This window comes from Schistocerca americana, chromosome 7 (genome assembly GCF_021461395.2).
Source record: "Schistocerca americana isolate TAMUIC-IGC-003095 chromosome 7, iqSchAmer2.1, whole genome shotgun sequence".
In the NCBI taxonomy this organism is placed as follows: Eukaryota; Metazoa; Arthropoda; class Insecta; order Orthoptera; family Acrididae; genus Schistocerca; species Schistocerca americana.
In genome coordinates, this window is record NC_060125.1 from 288,210,802 (window position 1) to 288,229,824 (window position 19,023).

The 19,023-nt window shown below is 40.6% G+C and overlaps 1 protein-coding gene across 1 annotated transcript in view; it reads left to right on the plus strand.

Moving 5' to 3' along the window:
- Positions 1–19,023, plus strand: part of LOC124623198 (furin-like protease 2) — a gene marked incomplete in the record, with an annotated part of 451,053 nt that overhangs the window by 206,823 nt on the left and 225,207 nt on the right. The window contains 1 exon segment of the mRNA XM_047149009.1: positions 8,149–8,283. Within this exon segment, the coding sequence (XP_047004965.1) occupies positions 8,176–8,283 (108 nt within the window).

Sequence of the window (19,023 nt, forward strand, 5' to 3'; positions counted from 1 at the left end):
TCGACGTGACTGTGTCAAGCGCTACATTACTAATGGAGTATTCAAACATTACAGGATTCCTGTTCCTATTCATCTGCATTAATTTACATTTATCTATATTTAGAGTTAGCTGCCATTCTGTACACCAATCACAAATCCTGTCCAAGTCATCTTGTATCCCCCTACAGTCACTCAACGACGATACCTTCCCGTACACCACAGCATCATCAGGAAACAGCCGCACATTGCGATCCACCGTATCCAAAAGATCATTTATGTAGATAGGAAACAACAGATGACCTACCAAACTTCCCTGGGGCACTCCAATGACACCCTCACCTCCGATTAACACTCACCATCGAGGACAACGCACTGGGTTCTGTTACTTAAGAAGTTTTCGAGCAACTCCCATATTTGGGAACCAATCCCGTATGCTCGTACTTTAGTTAGGAGTCTGCAGTGGGGCACCGAGTCGATTCTTGAAATCCTGGCACTCCTACGCAGATAATTTCCACAGCTATTAGTCGTTTTTGAGGTCCGCATTTAAGAGCCATAGTTATGATCCAACCATTACCTTACCTATTCTTTTCTTATTGCTGTTGGAAATATTCTTTACCACCAAAAAGTATTCGTACACCATAACACTGCCCTGCTTTGCTGTAGTCTATATTTTACTTATGTTTGGCCCAATCCATTTTTATGAATATGTGCACCGAGATATTTAAATTTCTCTACGTGTCTCATAACCGCCTTGTCATTGATGTGTACTTCAAATTTAGCATCTCTATCCACCACCAGATACTCTGTTCCTGTTAGACTCATCTGTAGTCCCCATCTGTTGTATTGCCGATACATTATCATGAACTCAAGGTCATAATCATCTTCTGCTATAATACCTTGAACGTCAGCAAAACTTAATGAAAATATCTGTCCATCGTTGACAGTGATTCCCATTCCACTGCAGCTGCTCTTCCAATTTCGGAGAGCCAATTCTACATATAAAGTGAACAAGGTGGGTGACATACTGTAGCTTTGTCGCAAACCTTTACTGACATTAATAGGTTTTGATAACTTTGAACTTCGTTTCATCTGTACCACATTATCTCTGTACATTTCAATAATAATCTGTAAAAGGTGATCACCCATACCTATATCTGTCATAGCTTCCGACAGCTTAGATCTAGGGACTATAACGTAAGCTTCTGCTAAATCTACAGTGTGCAGTTCCTTCCCTACTGCTATAAATTTCCTCATTAGTTGTTGTAAAATAAATAGGTTATCTGTACGTGATCTGTTCTGCTTAAACTCCGTCTGGTCTTCCCCAATATGGTGGCCAATATTTTGTCTAATTTTTTCAAACATTATCTTGCTGAAGAAGCGGCTCATTGTGCAGTTGGCACTAATGCCTCTATAGCAGTTTGTGTCTCTTCTATTCCCTTCCTTGAAGATAGAAACCATATATGCCTTTTTCCATTCTGAGGGAATTTCAATCCTTTTGCAACAGTTGTTCATCAGGCAGGTTATTCGTTTCTTCAGATATCTTCCTCCAGCTTTCAATAATTCAACAGGAATGTTTCCTGGACCAGGTGATCGGCCATTCTTCATTTTAATTCATGCACAATTTGCTTCCTCTATTGTTACGTCCATATTTTGATCAGTTACTTCCCTCTTCTCATCATTCACTAGCCTGTAATATGGCCTATCTTCAGTTAAAAGGTGTGTATAATGCTTATTCCATTTCTTTAAGGCAATTAGGTTGTCTACTGCTTTTTTCACTTGTGTTTCCTTCATACTGGTAATTGTCCTCCACATTTCTGTTGTTTCTGATCCACCTATTAGACCCTCAGTTTTAATTCATTTGTTCCCACATCTTGTTCTTTTCTAATTTGTGTTTCTTAATTCGTAATTTGTTGTCTGGTAGTTTTGCGTGTCATGTAGGGATTTAGTTGATTACAATTTTTTGTAGAGATTTTTCTTTTCCCTAATCAACGTCTTCAGGTTATCAGACATGCATGGAGGATCCCGTTTACCTAGACTCGTACTCTCTGTCCCTAGTACCTCTAGAGCAGTTTTTCTAATTGCTGTTTTTAATATTTTCATATTCTACTTCAACATTGTAATCTTCTGGAATCGCTTTCAGTTTATTTTGTAATTTACGTTGAAATAAATCCTTGATGCTGAACTTTTTCAGGGGAAAGAGCTTATACCTTGCCTGCTCTAATTTATCATGATAGCTGTGGTCAGCCACTTGTCCAGTTAATGATTTTCTCCTAAATGGATATGTCAACTTTACTAACACTGAGTAGTGATCAGACCCACAATTGGCTCCCCGCATGACTCTGCAGTCTTGAACTACCATTTTTTGCCGTTGCTTGGTAATGATGTAATCAGTTATTGATTTCTGCTGTAATGATGGTCTCTCTCACGTATATCTGTGGATATATTTACGTGAATAGTGTGTGTTAAGAATTTTCAATTCATATTGGTTACAAAATTCGACAAGATTTTCTCCAGAACTATTAATGATAGTTTCTCCATATTTGATGTTCTTTGAAGATTCTTTGTGATAGGCCTAATATAAATGACCACACATCATACGAAAATTCCTTCGTAAAAAATCTTACATCTTCCTTAAGATGAACCTCATTCCAGTTTCTATTAATCATTTCCAGTACGTCTTAGGTGTTGTGCAGGACTTATTCTTTTCGTTCTTCTGAAACAATGACACGTCGGCTTGATAAAATACGATCGGTGACAGATTCTTTAACATCGAAAGATACCACATTAAAAGTATTCTATCCGTAATGGAAGCAGTTGAACTTCGTGACCACCTTCATAGGATGTAGAATAGTAACAACTGTACGTCACAGTACGTGAGTTCATCTAACATATGATCGGTTTCGGGCTTGTGCCCATTTCATGTGGTTTAGATTCATGGACATGTTACCATACTCAGTGCTTGAGAGCACTGTTTCAATAAAAAAAAAATGTAATGACGACTTGTTGTGGTCTTCAGTCATCACTGGTTTGATGCAGCTCTCCATACTACTCTATCCAGTGCAAGCTTTTTCATTTCCGAGTAACTACTGCAACCGACATCTTTCTGATTCTGCTTACTGTATTCATCTCTTGGTGGTCTCCTAAGATTTTTACCGTCCACGCTTCCATCCAATACTAAATTGGTAATCCCTTGATGCCTCACAACGTGTCCTGCCAACCTTTGCCTTCTTCTAGTCAGGTTGTGCCACAAACTTCTTTTCTCCCCAATTCTATTCAATACCTCCTCATTAGTTACGTGACCTACCCATCTGATCTTCAGCGTCCTTCTACAGCACCACATTACGAAAGCTTCCATTCCATTCTTGTCTAAATTATTTATCGTCATGTTTCACTACCATACATGGCTACACTCCATACAAATACGTCCAGAAAGGACTTCCTGATACTTAAATCTATACTCGATGTTAAATTTTTTATCTTCTTCAGTAACGTTTTCCTTGCCGTAGCCAGTCTACGTTTTGTATCCTCTCTACTTCGACCATCATCAGTTTTTTTGCTCCCCAAACAGCAACACAGACACACTACTTTGTGTGTCTCATTTCTTAATCGAATTCCCGCAGCATCACCTGACGTAATTCGACTACATTCAATCATCCTCTTTTTGCTTTTATTCTTGATCGTCTCTTATCCTTTCAAGACACTGTCTATTCCGTTCAACTGCTCTGCCAGCTCCTTTGCTGTGTCTGACAGAATTAAAATGTCATCGGCAAACCTCAAAGTTTTTATTTCTTCACCTTGGATTTTAGTACCTACTCCGAACTTTTCCTTTTTTTTTTTTTTTTTTTTTTTTTTTTTTTTTTTTTTTTTTTTTTTTTTTTTTTTTTTTTTTTTTTTTTTTACTGCTTGCTCAATATACAGATTGAAAATACATCGGGGTAGGCTACAACTCTAACTCCCTTCCCAACAACTGCTTCCCTTTTATGCCCCTCGGCTCTTGTAACTGCCAACTGGTTTCTGTACAAATTGTAAGTAGCCTTTCGCTCCCTGTAGTTTACCCCCTGCCACCTTCAGAATTGGTAAGGGAGTATTCCACTTAACATTGTCAAAAGCTTTCTCTAAGTCTACAAATGCTAGAAACGTAGGTTTGCCTTTCCTTGACCGATCTTGTAACGTAAGTCGTGGGGTCAGTATTGCCTCGCGTGTTCCAACATTTCTACGGAATCCAAACTGATCTTTCCATTCGTCTGTAAAGAATTCGTGTTGGTATTTTGCAGCCGTGACTTCTTCCATTGATAGTTAGGTTATTTTCACGCCTGTCAACACCTGTTCTTTGGCACTGGCATTACTACATTCTTCTTGAAGTTAGAGGCTATTTCGCCTGTCTCATACATCTTGCTCACCAAATGGAAGAGTTTTGTCATGGCTGACTCTCCCAAGTCTATCAGAATGGAATGTTGTCTACTCCTGGGGCCTTGTTTCGCCTTAGGTCTTTCAGTGCTCTGTCAAATTCTTCACGCAGTATCATATCTCCCATTTCACCTTCATCTACGTTCTCTTCCATTTCCATAATAATGCCCTAAAGCACATCGCCCTTGTATAGGTCCTCTAAGTACTCCTTCCACCTTTCTGCTTTACCTTGTTGGCTTAGGAATGGTTTTCCGTCTGAGCTCTTGATATTCATACACATGGTTCTCTTCTCTCCAAATGCCTCTTTAATTTTCCTGTAGGCAGTATCTATGTTACCCTAGTGATACATGCCCCTCCATCTTTACATTTGTCCGCTAGGAATCCTTGCTTAGCTATTTTGCGCTTCCTGTCGCTCTCATTTGTAGTCCTTTTCGCCTGCTTCATTTACTTCATTTACTACATTTATGTATTTTCTCCTTTCATCAGTTAAATCCAAGATCTCTTCTCTTACCGAAGAATTTCTACTAGGCCTCGTCTTTTTAACTACTAGATCGTCTGCTGCCTTCACTACATCACCTCTCAAAGCTACTCATTCTTCTTCTACTACTGAATTTCTTTCCCCTGTTCTCGTCAATCGTTGCCTAATGCTCTCTCTGAAACACTCTACAACCTCTGCTTCTTCCAGTTTACCCAGGTCCCATCTGCTAAAATTCCTACCTTTTTACAGTTTCTTGAGTTTTAATCTGCAGTTAAAAAGCAATAAATTGTGGTCAGAGTCCACATGTACAATTTAAAACCTGTTTCCTAAATTTCTGTCTTACAATTATATAATCTGTCTGAAACCTGCCATTGTCTCCAGGCCTCTTCCACGTTTACAACCGTCTTTAAAGATCCTTAAACCAAGTAATAGCTATGATTAAGTTATGTTTCGTGCAAAATTCTACCAGGCGGTTTCCTCTTTCATTCCTTCCCCAGTCCATGTTCATCTACTACTTTCCCTTCTCTCCCTTTTCCTGCTATCGAGTTTGAGTACCCCACGACTATTAAATTTTCGTCTCCCTTAACAATCTGAATAATTTCTTTTATCTCATCATACATTTCGTCAATCTCTTCATCTGCGGAAAGAGTTGGCATATAAACTTGTTCTGCTGTGGTGGGCTTGGGGTTCGTGTCTATTGTCATACGATAATACATTCACTATGCTGTTCGCAGTAGCTTACCCACGCTCCTATTTTTTTTATTCATTATTAAAACCTACTCCTGCATTACCCTTACTTCACTTTGTATTTATAACCCTGTACTCATCTGACCAGAAGTCTTGTTCCTCCTGCCACCAAGCTTCAATAATTTCCAGGGTTGTTGTTGTTGTGGTCTTCAGTCCTGAGACTGGTTTGATGCAGCTCTCCATGCTACTCTATCCTGTGCAAGCTTTTTCATCTCCCAGTACCTACTGCAACCTACATCCTTCTGAATCTGCTTAGTGTATTCATCTCTCGGTCTCCCTCTACGATTTTTACCCTCCACGCTGCCCTCCAATACTAAATTGGTGATCCCTTGATGCCTCAGAACATGTCCTACCAACCGATCCCTTCTTCTGGTCAAGTTGTGCCACAAACTTCTCTTCTCCCCAATCCTATTCAATACTTCCTCATTAGTTATGTGATCTACCCATCTAATCTTCAGCATTCTTCTGTAGCACCACATTTCGAAAGCTTCTATTCTCTTCTTGTCCAAACTATTTATCGTCCATGTTTCACTTCCATACATGGCTACACTCCATACGAATACTTTCAGAAATGACTTCCTGACACTTAAATCAATACTGGATGTTAACAAATTTCTCTTCTTCAGAAACGCTTTCCTTGCCATTGCCAGCCTACATTTTATATCCTCTCTACTTCGACCATTATCAGTTATTTTGCTCCCCAAATAGCAAAACTCCTTTACTACTTTAAGTGCCTCATTTCCTAATCTAATTCCCTCAGCATCACCCGACTTAATTAGGCTACATTTCCAGGGTATCTAATTTTAACATATCCTCAACGATTAAGCGATATGACATTCCACGCTGCGATCGGTAGAACGCCAGTTTTCTCCCTTCTGATAACGATGTCCTGCTGAGTAGTCGCCGCCCGGAGATGGTGACGGTGACTGTGGTGGTGTGTCATCTCGAGGCAGGTGAAAATCCGGGACCCCTTGCTCTCGGGAAGCGAGAACTCGACCACGAGTTGCGGACAGGAGATGCGAATGGGGGACTATTTTACCTCCGGAATATTTTACCCAAGAGGACGCCACATCATTTAACCATACAGTAAAGCTGCATGCCCTCGGGAAAAATTAAGGCTGTAGTTTCCCCTCGCTTTTCGCCGTTCGCAGTACCAGCACAGCAAGTCCATTTTGGTTAATGTTACAAAGCAAGATCAGTAAGTCATCTAGACTGTTGCCCCTGCAACTACTGAAAAGGCTGCTGCCCCTCTTCAGGAGACAGACGTTTGTCTGGCCACCCCTCCGATGTGGCTGCACATACGGTGGCCGTCTGTATTGCTGAGGCACAAAAGGCTCCCCACCAACGGCAAGGTGCTGGGTGGGGGTGAGGTGACTAAACAGAGACATATCAAACATTTGGTAGTGGCTAAAAGACACGTGTTTAAAATATTGTAGTACTTATTCACATTGAATACAGCCCGTCTTCCGGCTGAATGATTTTGATAAATCCGCTTACGCAATAAATTTGAAAGAACATGAGCTCACAGCCACAGCCATTAAAGATAACCCGCAGGTACCAAACACTGTCACCAACGGAAAGATTATGAATGTTCGTGAAGAGCTCGAAATCTACATCCACAGCTCCAGTCACCACACACAGTTCTCAACGAACAAGTATACCTTTCAGAGAAGTCGCTTCTATGCATCTTCAATGGAATATTTTAAAAACTAAAAAATGTAACTCGTGGCATCCTCACAACTAGCAGTTTCTTGAAGAAAGTCTCGTAAAACACCCTTTGTACAAGTTACTTGCTTGTTTTGAACATTTCTTTAATGTCTATATTCACTTTGTGAAGTGTAATACATACATCCCATAGAATGTTGACCTCTTCACCTCCCGGACACTCCTCTGTCACTCTCCGGATGCGCTTGGTGAATCACTGGCGGCAAATATTTTTCCTGTCGTAATTGTTAACACCATTTTTTCAAATGAGCTTACCGAAGACAGAACTTACCACCTCACAATCAAGTGGTTCCTTGTTAGTACTTCTGTGAGAAATATTAAAATTGTAGTCATTGCACGTCTTTCCTAACCAATGAATTGCACATCGTCCTCGCTTTCTTGTAAAACATTTGGGCTTTACAATCATACAACCATCTAAAATACGTGAGAAACCCCATTTTCACTTGCACAATCGCAGTATCACACATTAAAGTTAAGCGTGTAATTCCATTCACAGATCTGCATGGACGATAACATGTAAAAATAATGCAGCTGATGTAAGGCAATGGCTTTACACATTCTATTTCTTCCTGGGAAATCAACGATAAAACTGCGAAACGTATACATGATATTTCCATCCGCTCAAAAATAACACAGTTAAATTATTAGCCGTAAGTAGTGGGATGGAAAATACGGATTACTGTGCTCAGGTGTTCAACTGAGTTTCTTGGCTCTGCAGAGTAAGATCTGTACAGTTATTTTATTATTAATAGTTTTTTGTTGATCAAACAAACACTCGCCCAGCAGGTAATGTCTAATTGCATGTGTTGCAGAATGGTGGTGCTAAGGACGGCTTCGATATGAACGTGGCTCCGGCGTGGCAGAAGGGCTACACCGGCAAAGGGGTCGTCGTTTCCATCCTCGATGACGGGATCCAAACCAACCACCCTGATCTCGCCCTCAACTACGTAAGTACCGTGGTCTTCGTGACTGGCTTCGAGACTACTGTAACTCAACACGGCACATTATGAGCCGTGTAAAGAATTTTAACTGTAGTAAGCAAGCTCACCGCACTAAACATCAGCCACCGCCTAAAAGGGCGCATTGGAGCGATGAAAGTATTTTTGAAGTGGTACCAGGCAGTCACGTGACGCTCCACTGCTTACGTAAGCCAAGGTTGTTAACACAACTCTTTCAAATAGTCTTACTGAAGACTGAATTTGCCACCTCACACTCAAGTGGTTCCTTGTTAGTATTTATGTGAGAAATATTAAAATTGTAGTCATATAATCTTGCTTGCTTGTATGGAATTAGCGCAGTAAGGTGTGGAGACGTGACAGAGTGACAAAGACGAGCTGTCATGTCTGAACGTGCTCGTGACCATGCAGTGAATGAAGCTTCCCGATCTATTGGTGTTTCAACTCGGACTGACCGGGGTTTGTACTAGGACTGTTGCATCGCTCACAGCCAGGTAAAAACTGCCTAAGAACGGCAGTCGTAAGAAGATACAAACAGACAGTTGCCGGAGAGGAGTATCTCGTGTTGTGACTGACAGTCTGATGATAGAAACCCTACAGACATTACTGTTTCTAAACAATCCATTCCCATAGTCTAATTAAACATCATGTTAGTTAACTGACTAAAATTATTTCTTCGACGTTTCTGTCGAAAGCAGTAGGCACAGAATTGTTTATAGTTAATTTCATCGGACAAGGATTGTAGACACACACCGCTTATGCTAATTATTGTAGAAATCAGAAGGTAAAAATTTCTACGCATCTTTCATCGCTTGATGTCGAAGTACACGTTATTGTTCGTCGTCCTGTAGTAAAACGGGGTTCGCGGTGAGAGGGGGCCAGGATTTGTCATGATTCAGAACAAAATCTAACTTTCTGGAATCTATCTTTCGACATAATCCAGTCATCACACAATTAGGTTAATAAAGAAGTAATGTTCATTTCAGAAATAATGTAAGTGCTAAACTGGAAATATTCTTGATTGAAACACTGCAAAGCACCATCTTTTATATATTACACGTAGTTAACTGATACCAGCTTGAGTGCGAACGCTTGATGTATAACGACATAACATTATAAATGCATTTTGTATGGGTGTAGTGGAGACAGTTTCCAGTCTGGGCTCCACATGTCTGTTGTAAGTTGACTTCAATCTCCACCAACTCAAATATTTTAAAATTTCGTTAACAGAACGAAGACTGTGATCCCAGATTGGTATTGGGGGCGGCGGAATAGAGGATATGGGCCGACTGAATTTCACTAGATGCAATTGGCAATATGCGATATGTTAGTCGCTGTATGGTGTATGATTGATTTAAAAAAAAAAAAAAAAAAAAAAAAAAAAACCTCTGACTTCTTTTCTGGATGATGCAGATTCCACGCATACAATAAGTAAGAACGGACGTTACAAAATAATAATGAAATCACTCCAGTGATTCCATCTTCCCTGCTAGAAATGCTGAAAAATAAAACTGATAATACAATGAATAATGAAACAAGCATGTGGACTGGATTATTAATAATAAAACAGCACTTAAAAAAACTCAAACCAAGTTAGTATACTGTGAAAACACAACTACAGCCCACGATGCTTATATTCTGGAGGTTGAAAGCAGAAAGAAAAGTGCGAACCGTCAGACCTCTCCTACCTAGTTTGAAAACATATTTTGAAGTCTGCCCCCTTCTTTTATTATACAGATAAAACAGGTGTGAACATCGACTCTTTCGTCGCGAACACGTTCACACCAATTTGTAGACGGAATATAGTTTTTTTTAGAAAGGAGTATTACAGTATCCACAATAAACATTTTATACCGACTCTCTTCATCCTAACTATGTGGACATCACAAAGTAAAATAAAGTTATTACGTTTCAATAGTTCACGAAGTTTCTCAAATATCGATACAATTCAACTGCGATAACTTTTGAGTAGAAAATAATATTTGAATGGCAAGTCCATTTTGTAAAACATAAATTGTTTGTTAATATTTCAAATGTATCTTCTATAACGAATTTTAATACTTCATATTTGGCAAGAATAATTTTATCTTCTGACAGCTGGCATAGAAAACAAGACTAATCACATAAGATAATTAATACGTTCAGTAAATAGGCGAAGAATCGGATATTCAAAAATCTAATGGAAAAATATCCTAAACCAATTAAAAAAAACTGCCATACATCATAATGGATCCGCAAACTCGCACAGTAAAGATACGTTTAGCAAATGCTACGAAATATGGTTAGAATATGACGGGTTTCGAGAGGTTCACATGGCAACTCTGTCATCTGCTACTGCACAGGTGTCATACAAGTAAAGGGTAGTTTCATGCTGTCAGTTAATGGGGGTTCGTCTGAACCAGCCTCCTAGTTATCATTGCGAAGGGAACTGCATGCATTGGACAATTGGAGCAGGTTACCTCCCAAAAGGCCATTGCTCTCAGCGGGACACAGAACTGCACGTCGTTAATGGAACAAACTTGACAGAAACTGGACGGTAGTGTTATCCGACTTACCGGATTTTGCCTCTTTTTAAATGGCGGAAGGCTTATAGTTCGCCAACGGTTCAGTGAGGCATTTAAATCACGAGTATGGGAATTGACGTTCGGGATAGATTGGTTCTGTGTTGTTTTGAGGGCGTTTTTCATGCATTGACTTGGATCCCAGTCGCTCATTTTACCGTGAATATGAACGAGAATGTTTGACATCCTCGGTGATCAGGTGTTGGTTTATCTTCTACATAAGCATTAGGGGACGTCCATTACCTAAGTGAGCTCAAAATGGGGGTGGGGGTCCGGCAAAATCTCATTTAAGGGAGGGGAGAGGGAGGCAATGAAAATCTCCCGTCAGCTTCGTAATTCAGATAACACATTATTATAACGGATAACATTTTGCTTTGTATAATTAATCACAAGTGTATGCAGTATTAAAGTGCCCACCCTTTTCATGGCCTCTCTGAATTGAACCGAATGCCTTACACGTGTGCATGCAGGGGATTCCCTGAATTGAAGCAAGTGCCACACAAGTGTTAGATTTCATTTGGGGAGTTCTTTGCCGCGCCGGTAGAAATTAGTGCTTATCTGTCAGTGAATCAATCGTGATGCACAACGCTCAGAAATCCGATGTTGTTGTATTCAACTTGAATCTGTACCAAAACTTTTACAGTGCATACGTTAAGCGGCATGTCGACAAATCGACTTGCGAGCAAGAAGTTGATCGCTTGTGGAAGGAAGTTAAGCTGAAGTTGACAGACGACAATTCCCTTAGTGATCATGTAAATAAAAAGATTGAAAACGAGCGTAATTATCCGGTTAAAAGGAAGGTACAAACAATTTTGTCTTTGATCTGCAAAGTGAGTAAAGGTTCAATGACATTTGATGTATATAAAATACCAGTAAAAGGTTAATTTTAAGGGATCCCTCGAACGGTTAATACTGCCTTCTCTAAGATTTCATGTCCGTCTGTTTGTGTCTGTCCGTCCGTCCGTCCGAATACTACTTGGGTTTGAAATGTTTAAAATTGTGTTTTTAATCACGCGTTAAAAGCACTGTGTAATGCCCTTTCTAAATGAGACGTGTTTCTATTAAAGTATTTTAATAAATGTTTAAAACAAATAAAAGGTCTTCATTTTTATTTATTTTTACCTGAATATGGGGCAAACCTAACGCGAGGGTTAGGTGGGTTCAACCATACCTCATCAAATCTCAGGAAGGGAGAAGAGGGAGGGAGTCCAGATTTCGAAGAAAACCTCTCACGGAATTACTGGGCGTCCCCCTTAGGGTTGACATGTTCAAAATGTGTTTTCAATCACCTGTTAAAAGCACTGTGTAATACGCTTTGTAAATAAAATATGCCTTTATTGATGCGCGTAATCAGTTTTTAATACAAAAGGTTCCATTTTTACTGTTTTTACCCCACCTGGGGGCAAACATCACGTGAGAAGGCTCACAAAGGGTGGAGGTGGCTCCAGCTTGTAAAGAAAACGCCGCGCGTAATTAATGGACATCCCCTTAAGAGTATGCTGAGCATCTCCCTTTCTCCAAGATGCCAGCCGCATTCACGGGCAACCTGATGCACCTTCACTGGCCCTCCAAATAACCCAATCATAATACCACAAAGTGTCTGCATCTGTTCGGAACCGTAGATCAAACGTAGAAGTCGACGTATCTCGCAGTTTCTTACCTCTACGGGATCTAACCATCAACGAGAGGCTTCATCTGGATACTACACATCGGAAGAAATTTGTGTATCCCCTTCGGCGAAATGTCATTATCAAGGCAGGGGTGGAGTGTTAGGGTGATGCATCCGCGGTGTAACTTAATTCTTTGTCCACTGTGTTTGTGGTGGGTTATTTCGCCGATGAAGTAAGTGTTAAGTTGAAAAAATAAATCACCGGACTTAACAGTGATTAGTATTTGTGTGAGAGAAGACGAGTATTGGAAAAAATGACTCCTTGTGAAGGACGGACCGAATGGATAAACAGGTTGCCAAACGTCGTTGCTGGTTATCAGGAGACTAGGTGACGTACCGGTAGTCCCTTGGCTTCAGTATAGCAATGGACGGTGCGGTGATGCCATAGAGCCTGAGGCAGGCGCACTGTGGATCCGCCAACTAGGGACCACGCCGCCGACGTCGTGCCCACGCATAATTGAGGCCGGGCCGTTGCATGTTTGCACTGGTGCGGCCGCCGCCGCTGCCGAGGTTGGGCGCGCCAACTCATTAGCCTCTCCCCCACTCCCCCCACCTCCACCCCCTCCAACTCTCCTTCCGCCCTGCCTCCGCGTCAACCTCAACCTCCTCCACCGCTTAATCCTCCAGACTAGCCAAAGAACGCGTTGCTCCAGATTAAGCGGAAGATGGTGTGACCCCAGGTGCGATGTATAAGGTTGCGAGTTCTGGGAAGTGCATACAATGTACGCTGATTGTGTGTTTGCTCGAACGAGTGAGCTGATATAGAAGATAATACGGAATCTGATGCAGCATCAGATTCCTCCCACGTTTGGTGGAATTAGTGAGACGGCAGGTAATAGTGATACACGAGAGGCTAGTACTGAACAAGTCAAACAATGTCTGAAGGAAAAAAATGTAAAGACTGGGGAGAAATCAAAGAGTGCCACACGGTTCAATTTCGGGTTCACACGTATTCCTTCTAGGTGTGAGAGACCGACCTTCCACTTAACGAACAGTAGTGGATTGATACTTCATGCTGATGATACTAATGTTACAATAAATACCATTAAAGAGAAAACAGCGGAAGAAATTGTTAACGATGTGTTTCAAATAATTATTTAGTGGTTCCCTGAAAATGGATTCTCCTTAATTTTGGAAATCACATCAGCAAATGGTGTAGCACATTGACAGCTATCAGCAAACAGTTGAATTTTGCAAAGTTTTCAGTGTACCCACTGATGAAAACTTCAAATGGAAGAAATGCGTTTCTCTACTGCTCAAACAGTTGTCATCTACTTTTGCTCTTACTGTAGTTGCTAGTCTTTGAAATGAACGAATTAACCTCCTAACATACTCTGCGTGTTTCCACGCAATAATGCCTTACCAAATGATTTTCTGGGGTAGCTCACCACTCAGAAAGAAAGTACTGACAGCACAACAACAAGCAGTAAGAAAAATAATGATACGTTCACTCGCAGTTAATAGAAAGTAGGTCTTCTACGAATTAAACATTTTTATCTGCACCTTCACACTATATGTATTCGTTAGTGAAATTAGTCATAAATAATGAATCACAATTTGAGAAGAATACAAAAGTCTATACATACGACGCTAGATAAAAAAAATTGCCTTTATTGCCAATTAAATCTGTTGGTGGTTCAGAAAGGAGATCAGTATGCATCGGCACGAGTTTTTGATCATTTGCCCAATAGCATGAAATGTATGAGAGGTAGCAAAGCAAGTTATAAGAAAATTCTTCTGACAAATTCGTTTATTGGAAGGACGAATTTCTAATTAAAAACGGGTAACCTTGAAGAAAAAAGTTTTTAATACATTTTCGTTAGTAGTTATGAAAATATGTTAATAATGTTAAATTTAGGCCAGTATGCCACTTAGGTAATTAAAAATGGCTAACACGTAGCCGTGTACTGAAACCAACGATGTTTGACTTAAATGTGCTGTAACTTGACACTGTCCACATCTTTTCGACCTCAAACATATAGTTCAAACGAGCTGTGGAACATGTATCTAACTGTAAAGCAGAAGCGATATAAAAACTTGGTTGTTAGCTGATGTATATCGTTTGAATCGTGTCTGTAATACGAGTGGCTCTTACTCTGGTCAGAGTTGCTATTCAAGGTCCTACCTTGCAAAAAAAAAATATAATAATAATAATAATAATAATAATAATAATAATAATAATTCGGTCTTCACTGAAACCATCTCTCGAATACTCTTGATAAAAAGTCGGTTGCGCACTGTCTAATCCACTTCTTCACAACGACATTCACATTGTGTGTCATCAGATTCTTGTTCACTGGATCTTCCAGCTGTAAGTTGGAAGGCGCCATTCTCGTATCCAGGATGCACAGTGGATGTTGGGACATGGAACAGGCCAAATTTGCCTATTCTTTGGAAAAAAGTCTGTAGTTGTACACTGTCGTGCTGAGTATTGATAGCTTCCGGCTTATTGTGCAGTGTCTTTCCATTAATGACTTAGTTCAGCTTCGGAAACATCTCATTCTGCCGCATGCTAAGACGATGCAGTCATTATCCAGAAAGCCAGAAGAATGTTGTCTTTTGAATGACACACAACTGTTGTTGTGATTTTATGCACTGATTCCAAGCTGTTAAATTTATTACAACTTGGAGAATATTGTCTGATATGAAGTTTCAGAAGAAAAAAAAAAACGAAGGTTTTCCTTTCGTTCGTGAAATGACACGTTCTTAAGCAACGCTCACTTCGAATGCAAGAATTACAACTGTTGATCATAGTTCATACATTAAGAAACGAGCTTCACTTGGCAAAAGGCCGGCAGATATCCACTGACATTTGGTATGTGTTAGTAATGGATCACAATACATTTTCTCATTGACCTTACCATTCTCGTGTTGGTGTAATTCTTGACTGGAGCAAGGTAACGTATCTGTGCGATTAGTGATAAAATTTCAACAGAAGCAGTAACGGCTGACCTCAGTAGCTTACCTGAAACGGAGATTCGACCTAGAGATCAAATGTTCCAGCGTCAGATTTTTGCCGTCAGTGAAATGTGAATCATAGACTTCCAGTCAGATTTGAAGTAATGGCCCAACGAGAGAAAATTCTTTCCGAAACCAAAGTAGTTCATACCAGTCGCGATCTCGGTCCTTCGTGAGGAATTCTTGGTGTTCACAAACGGGTCTTGATGTGGGACACGTGCGCAACATTTTGCTGTCGTGACGTGAAGTGAAATATGCATAAAGAAATAAACAATTTGTGAGACAAGTTGCCATATACTGACTGACTCAGTCTCCATGATAAAGCATGCTCACACACATCGGAAGTTTACACATGAAGCTAGGCGAATGTGATCGACATTGGTTACTTTTTTTTTATTGGACTCTGAGTACACCAGTACAGCCAGTCCATACTTACAGTGCCGACTATTATTTGAAGGCATTATTCTTTCCGACAATTTCTGAGGTTTTTATAACACATATTTCATTGACGCTGTTGATAGCACATAATGAAGTAGGCACACGCACACTCAGAGGGAGGGGAAAGGAGAGAGAGAGAGAGAGAGAGAGAGAGAGAGAGAGAGAGAGAGAGAGAGAGAGAAATTGAACGGTTACAATTTAATCCTGATTTACACGAAGTGTTGTCAAGAGTAGTGATACATTCGAGGAACGTTCTTGACTCATGTAGGCCAACTCCGTAAGTATCCACTCTGATAATCTTCTGTATCTAGGGCAGGCCGAAGTCTGTGTGGTTGGCGTTCTTGATCTCCCCACCACACGCTGTGTGGTGCTGGTATGGCGTGCATTCTATAGACTTATTGTCGGTAATAGCCGCGGCTGAATGTCAGCATGTCACTTCCTTACAGGCTGCCTCTTGTCTACAGTATTTGCGTTAACAGTACACATCCCACTTTACAGGGTATAGTTGCGCCTTCAGTCAGTGTGGATAAATCTGTTTGGACCTGGTGCTCTTAGGCAGTTCTTTGGTCTCGCACGCTTTGGTCCATTCGCTGTTGGCCGTGACTGGCTGCAGCCATTAGATCAACAGCTGAAATGAATCACTTCTGTACTGCATTCTTTGCTTCGTTTTTTGACAATTGGTCCGCTTTCTCGTTCCCCACAATCCAAGCGTGCACCTTGTTGCGTCTTGTTTCCTACAGTCTGAACATTACGATCGTTACCTTTGTGACTCTTCTCTGCCACTTCTAGCCGAACAGTTAGAGAGAAAACCCGAGATGGCTTCTTCATATTACCACCTCCTACGTGTTAGAACTGGCTCATTGAGAACTAGAGAGGTTTTATTGGAGCGTTCAAAAGCTGTAATGCGAAATAGATAGATATCTAGGTAAACAAAAGCTGTGTGCATCGTTCATGAAATGGCCGCAGGCAGTTGTGATTGCCTATGTAGTGGAGAGTACGAGCGCTCTGTCCGCTACATCAACCGCCTGGAGTGATCATTCAGTTAGTAGGCAATTTTCCTGCGCATCGCTATGAACATAAATGCTACGTTCAAACGCTGATGGTATCTTTATAGTGCAGTGTACTTTGTTTATGACGTTGGGTAGTGATTGGTCGTCCTCGGCGGGACTGGGATGGCCCACGTAAACCCGAGAGCTGGTTCTCTTTTTGTATTACACACCAGGCTGTCAGCTGTGCATTTTGCTGCGGCGCCGACACGCCTGTCGGCGCGTTCTGCCCATAATCGCATTACGGTTATTTTCCCTCACGCTGCAGGATTAATGCGCTGCCACTACATGTTGCTACGTATAAATCCTGACGCTTATTGTTGGCTGCGTGTGTTGCCCCTGTGGAAATATTTAGCATGCGCAACGTCGGCTAGCATGTCCATCTGCGATTGACGTTTTGTACGGTGTTATTTTCGCGCTGCAATAAGGGGCAAATGCTATGCGCGCATTTGGCGGCACGGGGCCACATGTGCGCTGGCTGTTCGCTCGCTGCAAATACACGCCGCAGTTAACAGGCTCATAGCGGGAACTTTCTTTTTTTTATTTGTTGAGGGCTTTGGTTTTTCTTATGAAGTCACCAGAGCCACTTCATTGTTAAGGAACATAATTAGGACGCTTATTTTTTTCTGCACGATTCTGCTGTGATACATTTTTTTATAGAATAGTGAATTTCCATACAAATAGATTGTTTGGCTTCAAAATGGCTCTAAAATAGACAGGCCTCATGTGTTATGCTGAAAATGTTATAGCAAGTTCCCGTTTATGCGGTTTGATGTAAATCCATGACTGCGTGGATAACCGAGGAACGTGGGAAATCCAAAATAAACGGGGTTTTGCCGGAAGCAGCTTGGGTATACTTATGGTAACTCTCCAGAAAATAACAGACATAGGTGCGTTACTTTCTCCGTGCCACCACTATCCCATCAGAAAACATTGCTTAGGGTGAGCCATGGTTTTAAGATGCCATAGATAACAACGAAATCAATGTTGGTAACAATAAAATATATAAAAGGGTTTAACATTGTAAGAATATTTTGTTTGTGCAATTCCTACATTGCCTTGGGTTAAAAGACCAGCTACTAAGTTTAGTTTTCCGTCATCAATTCATGTAACCTTTAACGTTGATTAGTTTCGAACGGTTGCATACGCTTCGAATCTATTGCCTCCGTTTCAGTATTTGACTGTGACGTAATTACAATCGCACGCGCCAAAGACTTCTATGCACCAGGTGAACGTGAGTAACGTTTGAAAGACTTATTCAGTGGGAATTATGTTACGGTTAAGTATGAAATATGAAGGTAGTGAAGCGTTCGAAACTTGTCACCATTAAATATTATAAGCAATTGTGAAACTAAATAAGTATTAAATAAACTTTTTGTCCTACCAGTACATTGTACGTCGCTTTAGAATAACACAAGAGAAATTCCATTCTTCCGAAAATTTGAGAACATGTGACACGTAATTAGTTTAAGAACTACAATGATGATAATGAACTCTTATGTCTGACAAAGACGTAATTTACACAACATAAAATCGAATTCAATCGTTCCCACCAACTGTCGAGAAGACGGCGTCGTCTGTTTTACATATATTTATTTATATATGCTGTTTAGTTTGTTACATTATTCTTGTTTGTCGGTCTACCTCCACCTGATGCGAATTTATGAACCATATCGGGTTTGTTGTTGTTAGCAGGTATCGTTAGCCTAAGAAAGTGCTCCGTTATTTGGCTGGAATGTTACAGGTCAAGTCCAGATGGGTAGGCCCTTACACTAGCAACCAAATAATATCCTACGTTACTTGTGACTTCTTAATGAAAGAATTTCTTGTCATTTTCGTGTCATTTAATATTCTTGATTCTCTGGAAATTAGCTGTGAAACTTTCAAATTGGCATACTGTATGTCAAAATATAAATGCTTCTACTGAAATGTGTTTTGGAAGGGGGGAATGTGCTTTGGAACCGTGCATGCGTCAGGAAAGGGTGAATGTAAAACAACAGAAAATGGAAAATCATACTCGAAGGTGAACTGAAAACGAGTGATAGGAAATACAATGTGT